The sequence below is a fragment of the Coturnix japonica genome, chromosome 3 (assembly GCF_054131305.1).
Source record: "Coturnix japonica strain WE chromosome 3, WE-NBRP24, whole genome shotgun sequence".
NCBI classification, from domain to species: Eukaryota; Metazoa; Chordata; class Aves; order Galliformes; family Phasianidae; genus Coturnix; species Coturnix japonica.
In genome coordinates this window covers 73,393,164-73,417,324 of record NC_140665.1, presented here as the reverse complement: position 1 = coordinate 73,417,324, position 24,161 = coordinate 73,393,164, and the positions used below count along the sequence as shown (strand labels likewise).

Sequence of the window (24,161 nt, the reverse complement as noted above, 5' to 3'; positions counted from 1 at the left end):
ATATACTATAATTGGGAACATCATTAGTTACTACTTACACTATGATGCTGTCTGAAAGAATCCACTACTTGATGTCCAAGATTTTGAACAACCGATTGGTCAGGCATAGCTCTGCTAATATCCTCCTTAGAAGCCTGTTGATTTGCTGCAGATCTTATCGTCCTTGTAGTAAATAAGGCTTCTTCATTTAGGCAGAAAGCAAAATATAACAAAATTAAGTATAGAATTCAGAGTCCTTGATAAAAATCTATTCATGTGATTCACCCACTAAGCATGTAATTCAAGTTTTTTACAACTTGTATTTCAAATTAAACATAGAAACTTCAGAGCAATTAAACAAAGAAAATGAAGTGGTCATCAGTTCTTTACATGCACATATGGAAACTTCAGAGTCACAGCCGGAACCACTGACTGAACACCTGGGGAAAGCACCCAGTCAGCCCTGGGAGCACAGGTGAAGGCAGTTCAGCTGTGTGACTCAAATGGGTGGAGCCTAGCTGCACCTCTCTTAGACCCCATTTAAAGGCTGACTGCCACTAGGGAAGAATCTCTTCCTAGAGATTCCTCCCTGGTGGAGCTTTTCCCCTGTGAACCTGGAATCTTCTGATATGGGTAAGCAATCTTTTTTTCTTTCCTTATAGCACCTTTCTATTGTGCCAGTCCTCCCATCATATTGATCTGCCCAATTGCTACAACATGCAAAAAAACCAAACCAACAACCAAATAATGCTACCACCAAAAATGCAGTATAAAATGAAGTAAAAATCAAGAGAACAACTGAGATAGGTAGCTGGACAATAAATCCTTCCTGAAACAACATTAATCTTCAGATAAATAGACATTAGCTGCAATTATCATTTAATTTTTGCCTATAAGAGTTTAATCTAAAAGCTCCTCTGCTAGGATGCCATACATAAAAACAAGCAAGTAACAAGCATTTTCAAGATGAAATAATTCTTACAACGCTTATACCTCTTGTATAGGTGCTTCCTTAGCACAGATAGTTAGGGAACATTATGCTTTAAAGCCATTTTCTTCCTAGCCTCTGGGGCCTCCTGTTGAGACTAACTTATGAATGAACTCAAAATTGCTTTGGATAATGGCTACAGATAACGGCTCTCTTCTACAGAGAGAAAAGCATGCCTGAGTGAGGCTTAGTGGCCTTATTTACTCAGGACTCATCTTTCTATTCCATCACCACTATCTCCCTGCACACCTTTCTCATCTCCAGTTCCACTGCAATGCTCTAAGGAACAAGGGTCCCTTGGTCTGATAGCTGCCATTGAAATATCTCCCTGAGATTGGCAACATAATCCTACGCTGGTTTTCCTAACACTACTTGAAGGGTTTACAAAAGCATAGCAAGATGCAAGCGTCCTAAAACCTGGGCATCCAGAAACTGTTTTCCCATGCCTCACAGACTGGAAATAAGACTTGGTGAAAGACGGTCAGTTTGCAATTTGACTTTCACAGGACTACCATTCCTTAATGCTACAACAAGAGACATGAACAGAAAAGAGGACCTTGTTTTTAAGAAATGCTTTCTTTGTATTAATGGAAAACAAAAAATAAGTGAAAGAAGCCGAGAATAGTAATTAATCCACCATCACATGCATAAGTGTGTCAGCAAATCTCTGCATTTACTGTAATAAAACATTAAATATATAGGTACTTAGTTTTGAACAGCATTATCTACTATTGTTTTTGGTCATATTGGTGAGCAATAGGTAAGCCTTAAATGTAGTGGTAGTTTATATGGAGAAAAAATTAAGAAGTACTCACATTTAGTTCTAGATTTCTTCTAAACCACTTCAAAATGGGAATATATATTTTTAAATGGGAAGCACGAGCAGCAAAGCTCTCTGGCTCTTATAAGTAAAATTCAGACCTCATAAGACAGAGTTAGTTACCTTTAGATCTTGCTTTATCTGCAGGACTTCTACATTTCATAATGCTTTTTTTCAAAGTTTCTTTTGGTATTTTCCTTTCGGTAGCTGGAATGGACTGTTTTGAGTATGAAGTGGATTTCCCATATCCAGAACTTCTAACCACCCCATGAGGACCGTATGAAGACTTCTTTTTATGTAAAGGTGTTGTACTTCTGATATTCTTGTACAACATTTGTTTAGTTGTTGTTGATTCTGATTTTTCATTCTTCAAGCAACAAGACTGCAGAACCTATAATAGAGCAGATCTGTTTAGAGCAGGTTTTAGGGCCTAGTGTGATCTGAAGTTAGCTTTCCCTGTTAGAAAAGCACATAATCAGTTTCCAGAATCATACAGTTGTAAGACTACTAAGTAGGTGCGGATAAAAATAAAACAACCATGGGAAGTAACTATTTTTAGCCAAATAAATAACTTGAAATTATGAATAAGTTATGCTTTCCTACAAGTATTTTTGCACTGGCTCTGTTGGATTTTTTTCTATGAAGTTGGATTTTTATTACCAAAATGGGTAATTTTTCAGGTTATCTGACTGAAAGCTAAATCACGGTGAACACAAACTCAGCAATGAAGAGAGGAACAGCAGCAGGCAGAAGAACACTCTGAAACTTCATCACTGAAAACTAGTTATATGACTTCTAAACCAGCAAGTGAGAGTTTAGCCTGTTGGTGTTGGTTTAAAAAAAAAAAAGAAATCACCAGGATGAACCAACCAACCAAAGCCCTTCCACAACACCTTGCAGGCTGAAGGGGTGATTGCCTAAAGAAATGTGGGCTTAATTTAGGGGATGCAGGGAGAAGAGAATTTGGAGACTGTGAAAATCTTGTACTGCAAATTAGGTAAAGGTGAGAATTAATATGGATTAGGTAGAAATAAGTGTAAAAAAAAAAAAAAAAATAGACAGAAAACAAGATTAGAGAAGCCAGCCATCTTGCTGGCTAGCATGTTAGCCTGACTAACAGCCTACATTTAATCAGTCTAATCCATGCTCTTATTGAGCTGTATTTCTAAGCACCTGTTCTGTAGGTATGGTCTCAGATCTGAACCTTGTGTGTGTTCCCTTCAGTAGGAAAACATGCTCATATTCATAACTATCTTGAGCTGGGGATGTAACTGAAGCAGCCCTGCAGGTTTAAGGCTGGGATTTCTCGTGTTGTTATGAACCCAAAGTCCAGTGTATGTGGATACCTCTAAAAATAGCAACATGAAAATTTCAAGAAAAACAACACTCTCACTTCCTGAATATTAGAGCATTACCAAATAACAGGCCACCTAAAGTCTTATACATTTTGAATGTATTTTCACATAAACTGTATCAAACAGATTTTTTGTTACCTGTTTAGTTTTGCTGCCTTGTGAAAGCAGACAGTCTTGTATTATCTCTTTACTTAGCACATCAGGTTGTACTTCACTGGTCTGAATTTCTTTCCCAGGCATCCTCAGAAAGCTATCTTCATTTGCAGCTGTCTGTAGAAAGATGCTGTCTTCTCTGTTAAATTTTTCAAGTAAGTTTGTCTCCCAAACTGATTCATTTTTGTGCTCTTTATAGGGCAAGTGATTGACGTGTTCATTTACTGTGCTGCCTATCACCTTCACAGGACTACAAGAGAAAGGAAATAAGGTTGTCTGTGTATATAAGATATATAAGATTTTTGCCCTTTGCCTTTCTGCCACTCTGGAAAAAACAGTCCATTTTCCCTTTAGGTAGCATCTATAAAGACTGCTCAAATATGAAAGAATCACTAGGCTTTTGTAATGAACAGCCATACATTTTTATTTTTTTTTTTTTATAAAACCAAAAAAGGACAAGGCTGAAGATTCACACTGTGAGAAAGATTGTCTCTTGTAGAACAAGAGTTATTTCCCAGCAGTAACTGTTTTTTGCAGAGGCACCAAACTGGACTATAAGATAAACACCTGCAGGTGTGCAGTCAGTGCCAATAATACAATGAATGGTAATTCCTGCAGAGTACACTGGCATGTTGAGTTCCCAGAATCAATCTGCTAAGCAAAACCTGTTTTTGATACCTCTATATTATTTTGCTACACACAAGTTGGTATAAAGCAAAAGGAATTATGGAGCACAGGTTAGTAGGAATTACAAGAATAAGCAAAACAAAATGATGTGATCTTTTCCCAGACTGTAGAAGCTGGAGAATTAGGATAGGAAAGGCTGATGAGTAGAGGTCCTTAAAAGCAGAGACTTTATTTGTCTCAGTTGTCAAGACTGAGAAAGACTCATCGAAAATGACTTGGTAGACATTGCTTCTTATTGTCTAAATGAAGTCTGGACATCTCCATAAGCAATTAACTGTATATTCATTTTATAGCTCACTGTAAAACACCATAATACCAGTGCAAAGCATAATGAAATTTCAGTCTTTAACTTGGGGGGAAAAAAAACCAAAAACAGGCAAGTTTTGTAAGCTGTTTTTCCACTAACAGTGAATGAGCTTAGGTTAATAAAAGTCTGAAATAAATACCTTTCAGGTTCCAAATCAAAACCTCTGGCATTATAGCAATCTCCTTTAATAGGTCTCATAAATTCTTCCACAGTAGGTAAATCTAATTAGTGCAAAACAACAAAATCATTTTTAAAAGTTTAGAAAATGCATTTGTAAAAAGCACATTTAAAAAATGTTTCATAAATTTAAGTATTAAAGATACTAATAGCTCACTTATATTACATTCTTGCAAAAAAAATGCTTTGGAGGTATTTACCTGATTCAGTAGTTGATGTGTTTTTTGAATAGAGATTGTGATTTTGTGAAGTAACTTGCACTAAGCATTGTGAGATGGCCATTGAAGAACTGTGTATTTTTTGCTCATCGGTGTCTCCCAAAGACTGATCAATGTGATGATGATACGCATGGTGTAAGGCTTCGGTGTCACTGGTAGTTTGTCCACACAAAGTGCCTGTGGAAAATGCAGTCTCATAACAGGTACTATAGGATTTTCTGCTTGGAAAATAACACACTACAATCTGTTTCAGTGATTGGCTTGGACTATTATTAAGTGAGAATTGTGCTTTCCATTTTGGGAAAAGAAAAAAAAAAATCTCATTTCTACTATGAAAATAAATTATCAAGTTAATTAGTACTTGATATTATTGACTATTAATACCAAATAGCCTTATCTGCAGTTTGAATGCCTTTCCTGCCCCAGCCCCTATATTTTTCCCCCCTGTATGGGAAACTGTTGATCACAGCCTGACCTCTGATTAACCACCTGAGGCAAGCAACAAGTCAGCTGTGGGAGCACAGGTGAAGGTAATTCAGCTGTGCTCCCAGAAGGGGTGGAGTTTGGCTCCATCTCTCCTAGATCTCATTTAAGGGCTGACCACCATTAAGGCAGGATCTCTTTCTGGAGATTGCTATTTTGTGGAGTTTACAGCAAGCCTCAACATTAGTGAGCATTTATCATTTACCTCTTTCTATTACATAACTTCTGTTTATCCATCGACTTTATAACTGTATAATTGTAACTGTACACCCCCTAAAATTGATAGTCTTTTCATATGTGTTATTTTAGTAGATAATATAGCAATGTCATGCTCTGACAAATGAAGATGTTAAGGAATTTTTTTGTTTTCTTTTTTCAAAAACAGCCTTTACCTGCTTCATTCATTTCAGTTCCACCAACTTCTTGAGGCAGATCGTGTTCACTTAGGGCTACACCAGATGTTTCAGCAGCTTTCTGAAATTCTGTAGTTGAATCTTGTGAATCAAGTAGTACAACTAAAACCAAGAAGATAAGGGTTAAAGGAAACACAGCTTTCCTATTTATAGTCTATCTATGCTATGGAACATTATCTTAATGCTTTAAGTGTGCAAAAAAAAAAAAAAAAGTGCCATATAGATAACTACAATGCCATTAATGCTGTAACTCTGAATACAAGCATGAAAAGTACTAATTAGAAAAATAAAACTTACATAGATTATCAATTTGAAGTGCTAATTGATTTATTTTTAATAATTTCAGTCCAACAGATTTCCAGTAGAACACAATATTATGCTTAAAGTATCAAAGTAATAAATTCAGATGGAAAAGTATCAAGAAGGTACATTTGTATTCTTTCACTGATGAAAGATTGTATTTTACCTTTAGCCAGCATGCCACTGTTTGGTTCCTATGAAAAATAAACAAAATAATAGTACTTTTTGAATTGCAGGAAAAACAATCCAGACAAACTTCAAAAGCTGATCCAAAATCTATGAACTAAAGCAGCTCCTGGTGCTTCAAGCATGTGTGCTTTCCTAAAGCTCTCCTCTCTCAACATCCTCTACTCTAAAAACCCTCTTACAAGTGACTGGAAGCTAAATGCTACTCTGCATAAATGAAACAGTATTTTTTACACTTTCCTGGTTTACTTTTATCAGTGTAGGTTTTTTACTCTGTCCAAACTGCTTCTCCATACAGATCTGAGGGGTCTGTGTCATCTGCTGGTGTAGACCACCCTAACAGCTCCAGGAGACAGATTCATTCACTCATAGTCATCCTGAGGCTTTAGCCAGAGCTCGTTATTTCTGGACTTTCAATAGAGTTAATTCAAAGGAGCAGTAATAAGGCAACTCTGAGGAAATTAATGCTTACAGTGTGATATGTATACACTGAAAGTATATATACTTAATAAAACAATATAGACCCCATGACCATTATATTCTTTTGGACAGTACATACATTATGAGTTTAAGATACTGATATTGCAGAAGTTTTACAATTCAGGATGTAATTGTAAACAATTGTAAACATTTCCTATGATACACTTTTCTTAAGCACTTAAACTCCTGACATATTTTGATTTACCTGACTTTCTTCAGTTTTAAAGGCAGGATTAGCATCAGTGTCCTCTTCAAAATCTTCGCTGTAGCTTTCTGAAGAGTAAAATAAACATCAATCAGATGAAATATCCAGGGAAGATAAAACAGTACAGGGAAAGCTATTTCTTTTCCCCGATCTTCAGGCTAAGAACATCTACTGCTGCTATTACTCTTTGTGAGAAATGTAAGTTTTGATACTGTGCATAGTACAAAGTCTACTGCAAGAAAGTCACACGTAACATCTCTGAATGAAAGCGTTTATGGAAGATGACAGCTAAAACACTGGAGTACCTCAAACATTAAGAACTATTTCAAAACCGGGCCAGGTGTTTTTGTAAGCATTTGATGGACAGATTTATTCTTTTATCTATTTCTCTTTATGGTATTGTTCATAATATATTAAAATCCATTTCAAAAATAAAAAAAAACATTTCTAAAAAAGTCAAAAGTAAAGCCCTAGATTCACTTAACTGCACACCAGCTGCACAGACGCACTGTGTATAGCTGATGAAAAAACTAGATAAATTCAGATAATTAATATGAAAATTACATTAACTTTCAGATCAACCTACGCTTTATCCACAGAAACAGGGAGATAAGGAAACAGAAGTCAGCTGGCTTACACATCACACTGAAGAAGGTTCACTGAGGATGCTGGCCTATGCTTTGAACCTAAAACCTAGCAAGTGCTAAGCTATTTTCTGCTTAGTAGGACAAGTCAACACAGAGAACAAAACAAGCTAAAAGCCTGTGGTATCATTTCCCTTTTCCAGACATTTAAATTATATCCTGCTATAATATGAAGAGTTGCTTTCCTCTGATGCCCTTCTAGAAGACTTTGCATTTGAATTGCAGTATTAATCCACAGATTGCGTTACTGCTACTGTTTAATGAACCTCTCATAATTAATAGCATAGACAGTAAAAAAGATAATAATAATTTTAAAAAAGCAAGATTTTTCAAGTGAACAGCTTAGAAACCATTACCGCATTTCTCTTCAGCTGTGGATTCCACTTCTTTTTCACTTTCATTTCTAAGAAACAAAATACAATTTTTACCATCTCTTCTTGGAGAACAAGTGTATATATACACATATACACACACATCTATTTTAACTTATATGCTATTATTGCTAATTCTAAGAAGTACCAGAAACTAGAATTTGTCCATCAGATTAAACATTGGTAAGCAAGGTAAATGTCAGCCATCATTAAAATAAATACTTTTATTTTTAAAACTCTCCACATTTGAAATTTTCAATCTAACCCCTTAAAATCATTTCCTTTCTGCATTCCCTCTGACATCTACACTAGATTCTCGGATAAAGGTTATTGGATTTGCTTCTTGCCCTGACATTGTAAATCTGCATTAACACACACACACACACACACACACACACACACAAACAAAAAAAACAGCCGAACAAAAAAACCCTGTCAATGAACAAAATACAGAACAAAAAACGTTCTCCTTTCCTTCTCCTTTCCAGAACTCTGACCTTCCAACTGCTAGAGTTCTTAACTTGTCTTTCAGTTAAACTTTATTACTGTGAAGGTTAAATCAGCTTGCAACTATTGAGCTGTACTGAAGATATATGCCTTCATCCATCACCACACCGTGTCTGTGTCCTTTTATTTAAAAACAAAAACCACTGCTCACACCAAAAGAAACCCATACAGGATCTTGATCCACAGAACCTCAAAGGTCATCGTACTCAGTTGCCCAGGTCACACAATCCCACAACATAGTCTACAACTTTTCTTCCCTCCAAATTACCTTACAAATGGTGCTAGTACTATAGAATCGCTCAAATTCAACTCTTTATTTAGTCTTGAATAATCAATAGGCGAGGAAGCTTCTTGTTCAAGTTTAGCAAAAAAGATCTCTTTTTCTTCTTGTTCTTCCAATGTATCCAATCCAAGTCCTGTATTACTTTGATTAGGACCAGAAGCTACAAAGGAATCTAAATGTGAGGACACAATAACAACAGTTAACTACAGACTCATAAAAGCTTACCAGTATCAAATTATCACAAACTAGTTTAAAGAGTCTTCGTAAGATGCTGTAGAGAGAAATGAAAGATTCCAACTTGTGATAAAACAAAGGAAATTGTAATAATAACTTGGCTTTAGACCTAATTAACATGAAATGGCTGCACTCTCTGTTCTCACCATTTGTTTCCAGGCTGTCTCTACTTAATGAGAAAGCGACTCCATTACTCTTCTGAAGCTGCATCTTTTCTGGATGCACATTCTCATCAGTTTCCTCTGTAAGCTGCAAAGCCTTCTTGACAATGCGTTCGCTGGTTTCAAGGATTTCTGAAAGAAAAGTTGCAAAGTTTCTTACTGTCATCTAAAAGCTGTTTGGATGACATTTCAGTCATCTTCCAGAACTGCTTTTATTTGTTATTCATTTTTACTTGGGATCTTGTTGCAGCTACAAAGATGCACACTCACAGATCATGTTCAGCTAACTTCAATTTCTATTACACATAAACCTTATTTAATTAGAGTTAATTACTCTATTGTATACACAGGATAAATACAACTGTAACAACTGACTAACACTCCTCATGGAGAACTATTAACATTTATTTGCTAAGAAAACCCAGAAGCTAACATTGCTCTGTTAAAAGCCTATTAATTTTCTTTCATCAACCATCCCAGAGGAAATGTCAGACTTTGAAAAATTGCAGCCACTGCTTTAGCAGATACGTTTGTTGCAAATCAGATGTTCTTTCCTTACTGTAACTTCGCTTCTGAGAGGGTTCGGCACCATCGTTACTGGCTTATGTGAAAATTCTGCTTTCAAACAGCTGATGTATTTCATAGAATGGCTTGGGTTGAAAAGGACCACAGTGGTAATCCAGTTTCAACCCCCCTGCTATGTGCAGGGTCACCAACCACTAAACCAACCTGCCCAGAGCCACATCCAGCCTGGCCTTGAATGCCTCCAGGGATGGGGCAACCACAGCCTCCTTGGGCAACCTGGTCCAGAGCATCACCACCCTCTGGGTGAAAAACTTCCTCCTAATATCCAACCTAAACCTCCCCTGTCTCAGTCTAAACCATTCCCCCTTGTCCTATCACTATCCATCCTCATAAACAGCCATTCCCTTTCCTGTTTATATACTCCCTTCAAGTACTGGAAGGCCACAATGAGGTCTCCCTAGATCCTTCTCTTTGCTAAGCTAAACAAGCCCAGTTCCCTCATCCTTTCTTCACAGGAGAAAGTTTTGAAGTATCTACTTCTTTACAGAAAACAAAATGCTAAATATTGCAGTAAATTTCTAGTTGATAAATAGTTAAATAATATCTAGTTTAATAATATCAAGTCCCTTCTGCTTGACCCTAAAATACCCTTCTAGGCTTATATTCTTAAAGAGATTCTCTTAGGATGTAGGAAGAAAAGTTGCTCATGTATTTTATTCAATGACATGAGATGATTTCACAGCTCTCACAGAAAGGAGCAGAAACCATATCTGTGTTTTCCAACATGAATTCCCAGTCAGTAAAATAAAAAGGAGATACAAACATCAGTGACTTCAGATCAAGAGCACTAAACAAGTCTTGCACATGCTGATCAAGCGCTTCAGTTCTAGGTTATCACTCTGCTCTTTTACAACTAAGTTATTCAAAGAAATACCATATTCATGTATATGAAAGTCATTTTGCTACTACAGTGAAGATGATAAAATGGAAAATTCAAGGTGTTGTACAGAAGATCAAAGCACAAACAGTCCATCTCTGATAGCCACATGCAGTAATTTAATGTACAAGGGCTACTCTGAAAGATATGCCTCCTATTTTATGATGTTGGCGGTATGGCAATAAAGGCTGAACCTTCCCACCAATACTCTGCTACATTTTGTCGCTGTCTGATAGATGGCAGCAGAGGGGCAGTCTCATATAATGGTGTCCGGCATCAAAATGCATATGTAGTAAAGGTGTGTCACTGAATTCCCCCACGTGGATAAAACAGGACCACTGATATTCATCGAAACTTGATGCGTGTTTATGGAGAGAGAGTCCAAACAGTAACTGTGAGCACAGTGAAGCGGTTGGTGGTGTGTTTCAGCAGCAGCAACAGTGGGTCACCTCCACAGGTGCAGATTTTGATGAGTGGAACATGCAGGCTCTTGTTCATTGCTGGTAAAAACTCATAGCAAACAGTAGTGACCATATTGAAAAATAGTGTTTTGTAGCTGAGAATTTGCTCTATCAAATATGATAGAATCATAGAATTGCTCAGGTTGGAAAAGACCTTAAAGATCAAGTCCAACCACAACCTAAACATACTACCCTATCTCTACCATTGTGCTCTTCATCGTATTTTTCATGGAGATAAATAGGAAGCAATACTTATGGACCAACCTATGCAAGTCACCCAGATTGTGCTTTACTCTAGTAATCAAGACAGCAAATGGGAGTCTGTTTTCAGCTGGCTCACAAGTTGTTTTACACAGCTTCGCAATAGCTGCAATGTCACCAGACCTCCAAGACCCTATTTTTCAATGAGAGTACGTTAGCGGAGGCTGTCACAGCTCTTCTACATAAGATTTACATGAAAAGAGATAAGAATATTCTTCAGTTACACAGACAAAAATAACTTACAATGGAACAAAATGTTAAAGAAAAGCACTTTCCTTAGTTTTTTATTAGCTATCTTAACCTCCGTGAACCAACAGACTTGCACCACTCTTAAGTTTTCATGGGTTTTCAGTAAGTGACCACAATGAAGTATTTTTCTAGTTCAAACCAGATCAGAACTTTTTGGTGGAAAAGCACTTTCCACTATCATTTGAAAATGAAATGCTGTTTTACAGACACTGAATTCTATAACTCAATCACAGAATCACAGAATGACCCGGGTTGGAAGGGACCTCAAGGATCATGTAGTTCCAACCCCCTGCCTGGCAGGGCCACCAAACTTCCACATTTATGAGATCAGGTTGCTCAGGGCCCCGTCCAACCTGGCCTTGAACACCTCCAAGGACGGGGCATCCACAACCTCCCTGGGCAGCCTGTTCCAGGACCTCACCACTCTCTTAGTGAGTGGTGAGTTAAACTCAACCAACTTCCAACTCCCAACCACACATACCACATTACATAGGGATACATACTACTGTTGCTACTGAAGACAAGCACATCTTTTACTAGCCCCATACTCTGAGAAACCTATGAAACATGGAAAAAAATATCAATTTGGTTGGATTTCAAAGTCTCTTTTTTCACTCACAGTCATTTTGGGCTGTTTGCATTTGTTAACCCTTGTGAAAATTACACGTTGGAGCAGCAGTTTCATATCACTATCCATATACTTGCACTCTCAGTTCTTGCACTATTTAGCAACGCTCATAATATGTGGTATTCTTTAAATTCCTGCTCCTTAGAATCAATTAAAATAAGAACCTAAGTTGCACTTAGTTTCTATTACAAGTTGCACTTGTTCCTATTACATTTGCAAAGGAAAATGTAAGAACACAAATACCAAGCACTCAAATCTACATATAACAGTAAATGTTCATTTAAAAATTAAATTTTAATTCTTAAGTTGAGCAGGACTTCTAACTTTCTAACTTTTTAATCACATAGAACACAATAAATTTGTTACCCTTAGGACTGTCAGAACCATCAGAAGTGAGGCTTCCTTCTTCTTTGTTTAAATATGAATCTTTCTTGTTCTTATGAAATTTTTCCAGCATTTTGAATTTAGACAAAGCCTTGCTCCGAGACACACTGGAAGAAGGTTTAGGGGCAACTACTTCTAAGCGTACACAAACATTTACGAGTTTTAATGCACAATGGGCAGGGAATACAGAAAAACAAAGTGTGAGAATTCAAATTGCCACGTGTGAAGAAGTAATACAACTCAGTTTTTTTAGACTGAATTATCTACAATTTCATAGCCATAATTAAAAATTAAAGAGTTGGTACTTATCAATTCCAAAACTACAAGTATCTTCTACTCTTTAAATAAAGAAAGCAAAAAAGAACAACAAATTGTTAATTAGTCCTTATTCTATATATACTTTGCATTCAAATAGACTGTTCTAGGAGTTCAATCTGTACATTACTTGGAAACAAAAAAACTGAACACAACTGTTGCAACAACACAAGCCATTTTGTACTACACATCTCAAAAGCAAGCATCTAGATCGGTTAAAAGAAAAGCAGAAAAACTTAGGTGGATAAGATGTGAATTCCTGTTCCCTTCACATCAGGCTGTTAAAAAGCTGCACTTGTCTGCTTAAACCCATTAGAGAACTTGCTTAGTGGTCGCTAAAATAAAATGTCTTCCACTCACATCAACAGTAATCAATTTTTTTTACCTACCAATACTGATGTTGAAAATTGTGCTTTCTTGTGAGACTTGATGACAGTCACATTCTATACTTCATACATCTTAGACTAGCTAGGGGCATAGTATGAGACTGACTTACCCAAAATTTCAAGTGTGTAGTTGGTGGGGAGTAGCTTATAAATTGGGCAATTCACAGAAAGTTCTTAGTTCCAGAATTAATGGAAATCACTCCTAGTACGGTTATCCTGACACAAGAGAGCAGAAGCTGCCTGGGGAATGTGGCCAAGTCCTTCTGTTGTCTAGAAACAGGACTGAGGAAAGATCTGAACCACACAGAGTGTCCTGGGTTGGAAGGGACCTCAAAGATCGCATTGTTTTTCTGACCAGGAGCTAGCACAAAACAGAAACTGGTAAGATGACTAAAGGAAGTTGATGAGCATCTGGTAGATATAAGGCAAAAGTCAAAATATTAAAAATATTTTAAAAAACAATACTTTCTGATATAATATCTAGGTTATTTATTCCCATGACTGATGTCTACTAATGAGGCATTGCTTCCCTAGATTCATATTCTCTCATATCTACTGAGAAACCAGAAGCGCTAACAGCACGTAGTCTGTGGGAAGCAATGCAAAAACCCAAGGTCTTTCAATACACTAATTTGAAGTAACTGCCAAGACCCTCCTCCTATGGTTCATATTTCAAATATTAAGCATAATTTAAGGCACAGAGTCAATTTTTGTGTTTCTCTCCCAGACCGAGATGCTTTATGCCTACTTTGTGCAAAGGAGGCTCAGGAAAACAGGACATACATTCTAGAAGGGTAACATAAGGAAAAGGTTCTATAAACTACACAGTCACAAACATCATCTAAAGATCAAGCACCAAATATTTCTTTGTCATGGTTCTCCAGAATATTATTGAATCTTCTTGAATTCAACAACAAAACAATATTTAACCTTATACATCATGCTGATTACTATCGTACTTTACACATAAGTATTTAATAAAGGAACAGTTATAATTCTTAATTGTTCCTTGGAGATTCTCTTCAGATAGCATAAAGACAGTTACTTAACAGGTTGAATGTGATATTACATTAACTAAAATAATCCCACAGATTAAAAAAATTGATTTTGTCATTAAGACACCAACTGTACTGTTTCCATTTCAGGGGCAGCAGGTACAGAGCAACCCACTGCTCAGCAGAGGGAAAATAATCATATCAATAGAAAGTGCATACAATACTTGTGCAGATTAGAGTCTTTCATCTTAAACAAACAGAACAGTGAATATTAATATTTTTTGAATATGAAATACAGAGAAGATATTATTTACTAACCATACTGATTTTAGTTAAGACTCCCAGTAATTTCCCTTCTTCATTTCCTTATGTTCAATATTGTCTGTCTGCCTACATCACTGCCGCCTGCGATGTATGATGCAGCAACATTTAAGCAAAGGTTCACACGCTTACTGGTTTATTCAGGAAATGACAAATCAATTAAGTGACAGCTTGCTATCATGAGAAAACTATGGCCAAAAATCCTGCAAAGGATTTTCTACAGGAAAAGCACTAGTAATTTAAGGCTATATTAACTGAACATAACATATTTAATAAAGTACCAGACTGGAAATCTGAATGAGGAATCTTTTGTTCACTGTTCTCCACTACTTCATCACGGCTCTCCATCCTTTCCTTCTTATTTCTCAGTTTAACAAATCTTGTTTGGAAATCTTGAAAAGTGAGACAAACAGCAAGAAGAGACAGGCAAGTGTTAAGACAGAACAGGAGTTCTGATTATCTAATTTATCTTTATCATTTACATGACAAAAGCAAATAGACATCATATTATCTAGAAGAAGGTCTTTAACTTGTCAAATACAGAAGACAGTACCCTGAATTATAATTTATACATTTCAGCCTAGAGCTCAAGAACAGACATCAAACATGTCTAGGATAGTAAGCAGAGTTAGTTGAAAATGTACTTTACTCCACTTAGCTAAGTGAACAGAAGTATTTTACTCAGGTTGCTATCAGACTACAAAACAAAGTGAAAACAGGTGATTAGTGTATACCTATTTTCCAGCATTTCTGCAATACAAGCCTTGGAAAAATCAGCCAGATAACAAATAAATGCACAGTATATTTAGTACTCCAGTCATTTGTATTACATCTTTCTAGAATGCACAATATAGAGACTGAAGCAGCAGAAAAAATGTAGCAGGAAGTAGGAGAAAATGAAAACCCCTAAAGAGAGACAACCTTGGTGCATCCTTCAAGCTACTTAGCCAGGCTTTGTACCTCATTAACGTCACAATCCCTCTCTATGTTGTAACCCAATGACATGAACTCATATGGAGCTAGCTCACGTGTTTGTAATGCTACACTGGGGTGAAGGAAAGATCCATACAATTACTTAAATTTGATTCAAGATAACAAAACACGTTCTCTTTCACCAAAGGAGCACCAAAAAGGTTTCTCAGGAAAACCTGAAGGCTTCTCTGTTTTAAAATTCTGATGTACCAGATGGCATATGGCTTAATGTACACAACCCACAAGTGCAGATATTAATACCCAGGAGGAGAACAGATGTGCAGACAAAATAAAGACTATCAGGCTGGCAAAGAGAGTGTTCAGAGAAGACTTCAGTGCAGGGATCTATCATACTTGCCTCACATTTTAAGTTATCTCATTATTATGATATCCAATTGCCAAGACACGCTGGGCATCTGAATCAAAACCCATTATACACAGGTTACTTATGACTCCCTCTGAAAAAATAACCTAGCCCCTCAAGAAAAACATATATATGAACATGCCAGCTTCTTCTGCAGGTACATGGATTCCATATTTAGAAAACTGGGTAGATTTCTATAAGTATTTTCATGTTAAAGGAGAAGCTTGTTCTAAAGAAACCTTAAAAAGTTTACCAAAACTTTGTGTTTTATACATTAACAAACTGCAGTTCAAACATGCTTCCATTCTAGTACCTCTAGTTAAATTACAGGGCCTTTATGATATCCTTGGCTTAAAAAAATAAGAGCAATTGAGTTGGTTTGGACAGGAACAACTTGACATTATCACTTAACTACTTATGCTATTTTGTAGCTGTACTTAAAACATACAGTAACTGCCTCCAAAACTTCTAATTACCCTGCCCTTAAAGTACCTATTCCAGTATTTCCAATTGAAGTAACAGGAAAAACAACAAAGTGTTTTATGGGCTGCCTCAAGGATCTCAGAAAACAAATGGAAGAATGCTAACTTCTAGATACCTCTGAAAATTTTCATTTATAAAAAGAAGAGAAATAAGGTCTTTCTAACTGTTTACTTCTCCTGCTCTGGTCAGCAAGAACATCCTGACCCTGCGTTTCTTTGAAAAGTGGTAAGAAAATTCTATCTCATAACCACCATAACTCTCTTGCACTGCCTGACAGGAGCTCTCTCATATCCACTGGAGTTCTCCAGCAGTATCTTAAAAGCCAGAGATACATAGAGTTCAGATAACGCCTATTAAGGTTATGCCTAAATGACACAATTTCTGACTAAGATTTGACTCTGAGTTACAGCAACACTAACAGGACACAGCCCTACTTAAAATTAGAAGACTACCAGCAAAACCTTAACCTCATCATATGAAAACGTGATTTCTGGGACTGTTAAGCTCCAGTTGCAAGTTATTCAAATCATGAAAATAAGAAGCCACTAATTATTACAAGAACAAGCTGCAATCACACTGTGGAAACTCTGTATTCACATAGTTTATTACCATAAAGAAAAGCAATGGTGGAATGGAAACCTAGGGATAGAAAGATTGCAAACAACATTTTCTTCTATAAGTGTGTGACTAAGTAAATACTGAACTAGCAGACACACTGTCACGGCCCTTTTCCCCTTGAGCTGTGGTTTATGGCAAGGGAAATGCTGAGAGTACTGCCTTGCTAAAAGTACTGATAGCAATATGTGTTTTAAACAGCTGGTGTTGTTATTCCAGTCTTTATGAGGAACAGGTCAGTTACAAAAGAAATCTCCAAGTATTTTAGTTGAAATCCTAAGCTACATTTTCTAATTACTACACTCTATTTACTCTTTACAAGTTTCAGTAACTTGAAAGCTACAAGAATTAAAAACACAGCAGAAAGCTTTCTTACAGCTTGAATATGATCTCTTTCTAAAAGAAAGATGTGATTACATTTGAGCTTTACCATTTGCAAATTTGCAATACAATGTTCCAAATAATAACTTTATTGTGAAAAGAAAGAACTAGCCCGACCCCCTGTGGCCAAGAAACTACAGAACTACGTTATTTACCACCATCGTCCAAATCTTCCTCACATAGCCACCACGGCACTGCATCCTTTTGCTTTGTTTCTTTTTTCCTGGGCTGTCCCAATGTATCAAGAACGCTGGACTTCTTTTCTGAATTTCCAGGTGAATCGTCTGAAAGAGACTGAGTCAATTGCATACAAGGTTAAAGACAGTTCTTACGTTTTCTCTTTGTTTAATTGTATTTCAGCCACACAGTCCTTCAACTTCTGAGTTTAGCTTTCTGTCTTTACTCCCTACTACCTGCTTTTTTTGTATGTGCCTAAAAAACTGACTAAAAAGACAATAATCACATTCACGTGTAGCAATACTGCATTTAATACAATAAGTTCACTGCCAGAATCTGGAAGTCTTAAAAGTTAACTGCTCAGTAGAGCACGTGTTCCAATGAACAGTGTGTTCGTTCAATAAACAACGAGCAGACAAAATCCTGCCCACATTCCTAAAAATTAAATAAAAAGCAAGGGAAAAAGAAAAAAAGTACAGTGGAGTAAAACCTATTTTGCTTAGCCATTAAAAGAGCATTATTCATATGCTGAAAGTGAACTTTTACAAGCAACTTCCTTGCTCCCTGCAAATCGAATTTCAGAAATACACTTTGTGCTTTCTCTACCTAGAAATTAATAGAAACACCAGGGCTATTCCTAACTGACTGCTATTAAGCATTTTTCAGTTATCTATATTGATTCCAAATGATGGCTGATTCCAGTGGAGAGGAAAAAAAAAAAAAAAAAGAACAATATCCTAAAAACTAAAATTATTGAAGAGTAACAAGAAGAAAATGGATAAGACAACACTTTTCTGACATGATACAAAATTAAAAATATTAATAAGAATAATAATAAAATCTCTGGTCCACTTGCTTAATAAAGCCTCAGGTTGGAAAAGACCTTGAAGATCATCAAGTCCAACTGCAGCCTAACCAGTACCCTAACTCTAACAACTCTCTGCTAAATCATATCCCTGAGCACCACATCCAAATGGCTCTTAAACACATCCAGGGATGGTGACTCAACCACCTTCCTGGGGAGCCTATTCCGGTACTTAACTACCCTTTCTGTAAAGAAATGTTTCCTAATATCCAACCTAAACTTACCTTGGCGCAACTTGAGGCCATTTCCCCTCATCCTGTCACTTGTCACCAGAGAGAAGAGACCTGCCCCACTCTCACTGTAAGCACCTTTCAGGTACTGGAAGAGGGCAATAAGGTCTCCCCTCAGCCTCCTTTTCCCCAGACTAAACAGCCCCAGCTTCCTCAGCCTAATAGTCAAAAGCAAGAAAATATGAGAGCACATACAGAATTCTAGAAGCAACAGGGCTGCGCATGCATAGCAAGTAAAGTTGAATACATTATTTTATTAAAGTAATTTTCTGTAGACCACTGCATGATTCCTATTTTATAAAAAGCATTACTGCTAAATTACTCTGTATCTAAGGGTTCAATGTATGTGCACCTCACAGGAATATCAATAAATCAATCAGCAATCCTCCAAAGGCATTGTGCAAGAGGAATAAGAACAAGAAATGAACAACCACAATCTGACTAATGTTTCTGAGCAAAAACATCTTCAGTTTCATTGTGAAAAACAAAATACCTGACCAAGCCTTAGAAAGAAATATCTTCATGCTCCAAGACTTGCAGTAATGAAACAGAATTTTTGTCAATTATGAAACTGCTGGAGAACAGGATGTACTGCAATTTCTTTATGTTGGCTCAGTGACACAGAACAAAAAAAAGTCTTCCATTTTTAATAAGTATCCTCTAAATAACAACTTCCTTATACTAGTCGCAATATAGGTAGTGGTGCTGTTGTCCCCAAAGGTTTGGCTGCCTCTTGCTGGCCGCAAGTACCAACAGGTGTTTGATGCAAGCTTTGTTGTCACCTGCTGTTTCTTTTATAACTAACGGTATCGTCTACTCTGCAGTCAGAACTTCGGTGATGCTGTGATCCTTGGAGTATTGTAACTAAAGAAACTGAAACTCCCAGCTGCTGCTCTCAAGTTCTGGAAACTTTCTGTGTCCAGCCATCATGTCAACTGCAGATAGTAAAGCTGCAGCAGCTGGGGAAAAAAAATGCTGACACAAACATGCTAGTGGTTTTTTCAGTATGTTAATAGACTTAACGGTGAAATGTACATATGTATTTATGTATTTTCCAAAAGGAAAATTGAAGCTAAAAAAAAATAATAATCAAATCTTCAGACCAGTAACTTCAGCATAGGAAGTTCCACACGAATGTGCGGAAGAACTTCTTTACGGTGAGGGTGACGGAGCACTGGAACAGGCTGCCAAGGGGGGTGGTGGAGTCTCCTTCTCTGGAGATATTCAAGACCCACCTGGACGCCTACCTGTGTGACGTGGTGTAGGGAACCTGCTTTGGCAGGGGGGTTGGACTCAATGATCTCTAGAGGTCCCTTCCAACCCCTACAATTCTGTGTGAGAATGGCTTTTCAGAATCAGTGCGAGGCATGGATAATTCTTATTTTCTCTCCCCTATAAATGAGCCTCTCAGCCTTTCAGGAACATAGTCAACAAGAAGAACACAATAAATCAGCTGTTTAATCTCAACTAAACTAAAAGCAGAATGAACTAGTTTCAAGTAGGGCAAAAAAAATAAAATAAAAATGGACCTTACCACCTCCTACAAACAAGAAGGAACTTAAGGAAGTGCAAGATTGGATACGGAACCAAAGACCAGTTTCCTAACTATTTCATGAAAAAGCCTTGTTTCAAGTCTACTCCAAATTATGGTATTTAATCTTTTAATAAAGAATTTAAAACATTTTTTCCAAACATGTTTAAATGTCAAATATTACTCTTCCGAGTATTATTCTACAATTTCCCAATTAAGGCAATACAGCCTTTCCCTCTGATAGCCTTCCATTTCAGCTGTTACCACATATTATGTGGGATAAAAGCCAACCTAGAAGTCTAGAAGCAGAAAATAGCCGTTTCTTTTTTCCCCTGTCTATGCATTGCTTGTGTCACTAATAGCTGTTTACAGGGGTAGACAGCAACAGGACAAGGGGGAATGGTTTTAAACTGAGACAGGGGAGGTTTAGGTTGGATATAAGGAGGAAATTTTTCACACAGAGGGTGGTGTTTAAAAATGGTGGCAGTTTAAAATGCTAAAAAATATATTACTATATGAAATGCTAAAAATGACTCGCTTTCCCTAAGTGGCTGGATGTCATTTAGGGGAAAAAAAGTTAAATCACAATAGCTGTACTGAATTATCCTAACTCAAGCATTCCCTATCTGAGCAATAACTAAAGAGCAAGAAGAGCATATCAAATCAGGAATGAATACAAGGAGTGATCAAATGCAGACTTCTGTCAGATGGGCAAAATAAATAAAACAAAACAATAAATCCCTTAACTTCACAGCAATAGTAAAGCATTTTAGATGAATATCCAAAGTCTACTTTCCTATTTTTCTTACAATAATAATTCCAGTGAATTCAATAATGTTCTGTCAATCATATTACAAAATTAAAGCCCAAAATATATCTTTTTTGTGAATCTTAATATCCAGATGACACATATACTCTCAATTTAGTATTGCTCAATTAAGTTACATCTATATTGTAATTAGAAAAGTACCTCACTAGTGGCACAGTCAAGGCAGAAAAAGTGATTTACATAGGAAAGCTAAAATATTCATGAAAACAAAGTCTACTGTTATTACAGTTCTCTACTGCACAGTACAAAGTGCTATTTTTATAGAATCACAGAATTACCCAGGTTGGAAAAGACCTTGAAGATCATCAAGTCCAACTGCAGCCTAACCAGTACCCTAACTCTAACAATCCTCTGCTAAATCATATCCCTGAGCACCACATCCAAACCGCTTTACCTGCATTTTTCCTAAGTAATTAAACTGTGGCATAGCCTCTGCATCAAAAAACTTCAAGCATTTATTACTTATAACAGAAATCTCAAGAGTAGTCGGCAAGAATGGCAACCATTAGCTATGTTTCCATGCTGTAACTGCATTCAGCAAAGGCCTTATGCATGTGGCATCTACACCTTAGGCTTACTGCACTGTGTACCTGATAGATCAGAGAGCAAACACTAAAATTACTATATCCAATTGCTATATCCAATGAAGAAATATACCAAGTTGTGAAATTCTGACCATGTCTGATAATCCTGAGCTTAAGTCATAACTCACAGACTTGCATGATTTTTCCTGTACACAGAGCACATTACAAAGGAACAATACAAAGGCCCAAATAAAAATTTCCCAATCACAACATATTTTCTTACTAGTGAAATAAGAGCTTTAAAATCCAATGAAGTCAGGAATTACACAGAAAAATAAGGACATTTATCTTAAAAAACACCTTGCAACTACGTACAGAAAAGTATTTTGATCTCATTATGTCTATATTCAGTCAAATATCAATTTGAAGCCTCTGCTACAAAATAAACACAACACAAAATAAAGCAGAACCAGGAACTAGGGGCTCTTTCTGAAGATTCAACCTTGCAGTGACAAAATGCTCGTATTTAACTACAAAACCACTGTCTAGATTTCAGCCTAAATTAGAATGAATTACATTTAACTACAGTGTTGCAAAAATTCACCCATTCAACAGCTATGTGAATTATATGATACAAGCATAGCCATGTATTCTATTTTATAGTCTTCCACATCCCATCTTTCTTCTGTGTTTTAATGAGGAAAGTAGATGTGGCTTTGTTCTGAAACAAACCTCTTTCAGAAACTCTTCAAACTGCTCATCTAATTCTTCTTTTGAACATCGATGAGCCATAATCTGCAGCTGGATGTTGTCTTCTAAGCAACCGCCTTTCAATACTAGGATTTAAAATAAGAAGAATGAAAAGCATTCTAAAATTAAAGGCATTTTGCTACTTTAACAGAACTGTAAGCAGAAAAACTTCCAGATATTTACCAAATTTCATCCCTCCCAATGCAAACACACAAGTTACCCCGACTCTCTATAAGCAAAAGACGAACTTCATAAACAATAGATTCAGCATGTAAATTTTGTGGGATAAAGAAAATATATCTTCACCATTGTTACATTATTCTTCAAAATTAGCTCTTTTAACTACTCACAGTTAAGAGTTTTAACAATGATCAAGCAAGAATACACTGCAATAATAATTCCTACCCATTTTTAAGGGCTTTTAATTTCTTATGATTTCTTTCAAAATTAGAGACAAGTGGCATTATAGGCTTTGTTTCCTTATCTCTGCCATTTCTAGGACTCAGTAATAGATGAAAATCCTCAAGCCTGGAAGATGGTATTTGGTTTGATGTGTCCTTACACAGGAAGCCCATAGCACTTGCCCACAGCACTTTGCCAAAAGTCTTTGTTGATTTCCCAGGTATAAAATACGCCCATTGCTCAACATGCCACGAAGCTTCTGCACATCGCGGTGCTCCACATACAGAGCTCCCTTCTAAACTGTGCATTCCTGGCAACATAAAATTACTTTAGCACCTCCAAGGCTGTGAAGTGCTATGCAAACCTAAAAGGGCTCAACTCCTGAAGAAATCACACAGAATCACAGAATGACCCGGGTTGGAAGGGACCTCAAGGATCATGTAGTTCCAACCCCCCTGCCTGGCAGGGCCACCAAACATACACATTTACTAGATCAGGTTGCCCAGGGCCCTGTCCAACCTGGTCTTGAACACCTCCAAGGACGGGGCATCCACAACCTCCCTGGGCAAATGATTTTACCATGAAACATTTTGTCTCCCGGCACTGGAGGGCTGGGCTGTTACTTACCTAGTAATGTTACTTTGACAGGCAACTGTGAGAACTGCTCTCTGCTTTCACTCCTCCTCCATCCCCAGACCACACACGCTTTGGCTCTGAGAGGTAAGAAAAAACACCCCCAAATAGTCTGAGCTAAACCAGTTAGAGCAGACTGCCCCTGCTTTGAGTTAAACCAGGTATCCTTATGTAAGCACTTGGAAACACCTCTGAAAACACGGTAAGGAGATTAAGGACATTATCTCTCAGGACACACATAATCTTTTACACCTTTCCATCAAAGGATGCTGCAGATACTGCTTTAGCAGTTTAGTGACTGGTTGCACCAACAAACGGGGAGTACTTAACTCCAGTCAGGCCAGAAAGATAAATTCATTCTGCAATTACATTTACCTTACAACTCCGGGCTCCGCGGCCTGACAGGCGCTCCAAATTCTGAGCTGTGGGACGGACAAACGGAGGCCTCACCTCAGGCCTCCAGCTTGGCCGCGGTCGCCATGGAAAACCTCCCGGCTACCGTAGCCGCTATAGCGACCGCTACTGTGGCGCACGTCGGCCTGTGTGCGCCCCCTGCTGGGCGGAGGGCGAGCAGCGCCGGCGGGACCCGGAGGAGGAGGGCGGGAGGCGGCGCTCAGCGCTACCTCCATGAGGGGTCACGGCAGGACGGCAGCGCTCACAGAGCGATTGGGCAATGCCTGCTATGAGTCGTGGGATCACAGAAGCGCTAAGAGTGGAAAAGATTGCTGTAGTCCGACTGTCAGTGCATTGCCACCGTGCACACTACACGGTGTCCCTCAGTGCCATATGGATGTGTTTTGTGGAATCCATTCTGATTCTGATTTGGTTAAACATGAAGGTATTAACTAATATAACATGTGGAGGTGTTAACTATTCCCTGCTTCGCTCCTGAGCTGCCTTACATGGAGCCAGGAGTTGGTCACCACTTGTTGGACCCATCCAGGGCAGGATATTCAGTGATCACATAGTCACAGAATCACAGAATGACCCAG

The 24,161-nt window shown here is 37.5% G+C and overlaps 1 protein-coding gene across 7 annotated transcripts in view; it reads right to left on the bottom strand.

The window, feature by feature from the left end:
• The window catches only part of CEP162 (centrosomal protein 162), a 40,678-nt gene extending 17,007 nt beyond the window's left edge, over nucleotides 1–23,671 (bottom strand). For 2 of the 7 annotated variants that reach the window (XM_015858936.3, XM_085541940.1), the window contains exons 1-16: nucleotides 23,545–23,671; nucleotides 23,164–23,249; nucleotides 22,117–22,220; nucleotides 17,384–17,522; nucleotides 14,695–14,805; nucleotides 8,937–9,083; nucleotides 8,542–8,728; nucleotides 7,752–7,798; nucleotides 6,752–6,819; nucleotides 6,047–6,074; nucleotides 5,560–5,682; nucleotides 4,667–4,861; nucleotides 4,429–4,510; nucleotides 3,281–3,545; nucleotides 1,911–2,178; nucleotides 39–181 (exon numbers count right to left, since the gene is read on the bottom strand). In XM_015858936.3, the coding sequence (XP_015714422.2) occupies nucleotides 39–181; nucleotides 1,911–2,178; nucleotides 3,281–3,545; nucleotides 4,429–4,510; nucleotides 4,667–4,861; nucleotides 5,560–5,682; nucleotides 6,047–6,074; nucleotides 6,752–6,819; nucleotides 7,752–7,798; nucleotides 8,542–8,728; nucleotides 8,937–9,083; nucleotides 14,695–14,805; nucleotides 17,384–17,522; nucleotides 22,117–22,176 (1,863 nt within the window). In that variant the 5' untranslated portion in view covers nucleotides 22,177–22,220; nucleotides 23,164–23,249; nucleotides 23,545–23,671. Of the gene's footprint in view, nucleotides 1–38; nucleotides 182–1,910; nucleotides 2,179–3,280; nucleotides 3,546–4,428; nucleotides 4,511–4,666; nucleotides 4,862–5,559; nucleotides 5,683–6,046; nucleotides 6,075–6,751; nucleotides 6,820–7,751; nucleotides 7,799–8,541; nucleotides 8,729–8,936; nucleotides 9,084–11,887; nucleotides 11,943–12,378; nucleotides 14,641–14,694; nucleotides 14,806–17,383; nucleotides 17,523–22,116; nucleotides 22,221–23,163; nucleotides 23,250–23,544 lie in introns of those variants that run through there. The other 5 variants (XM_015858938.3, XM_015858937.3, XM_085541937.1 and 2 more) reach the window with 5 other exon arrangements.
• Between the last annotated feature and the right edge of the window lie 490 nt (nucleotides 23,672–24,161).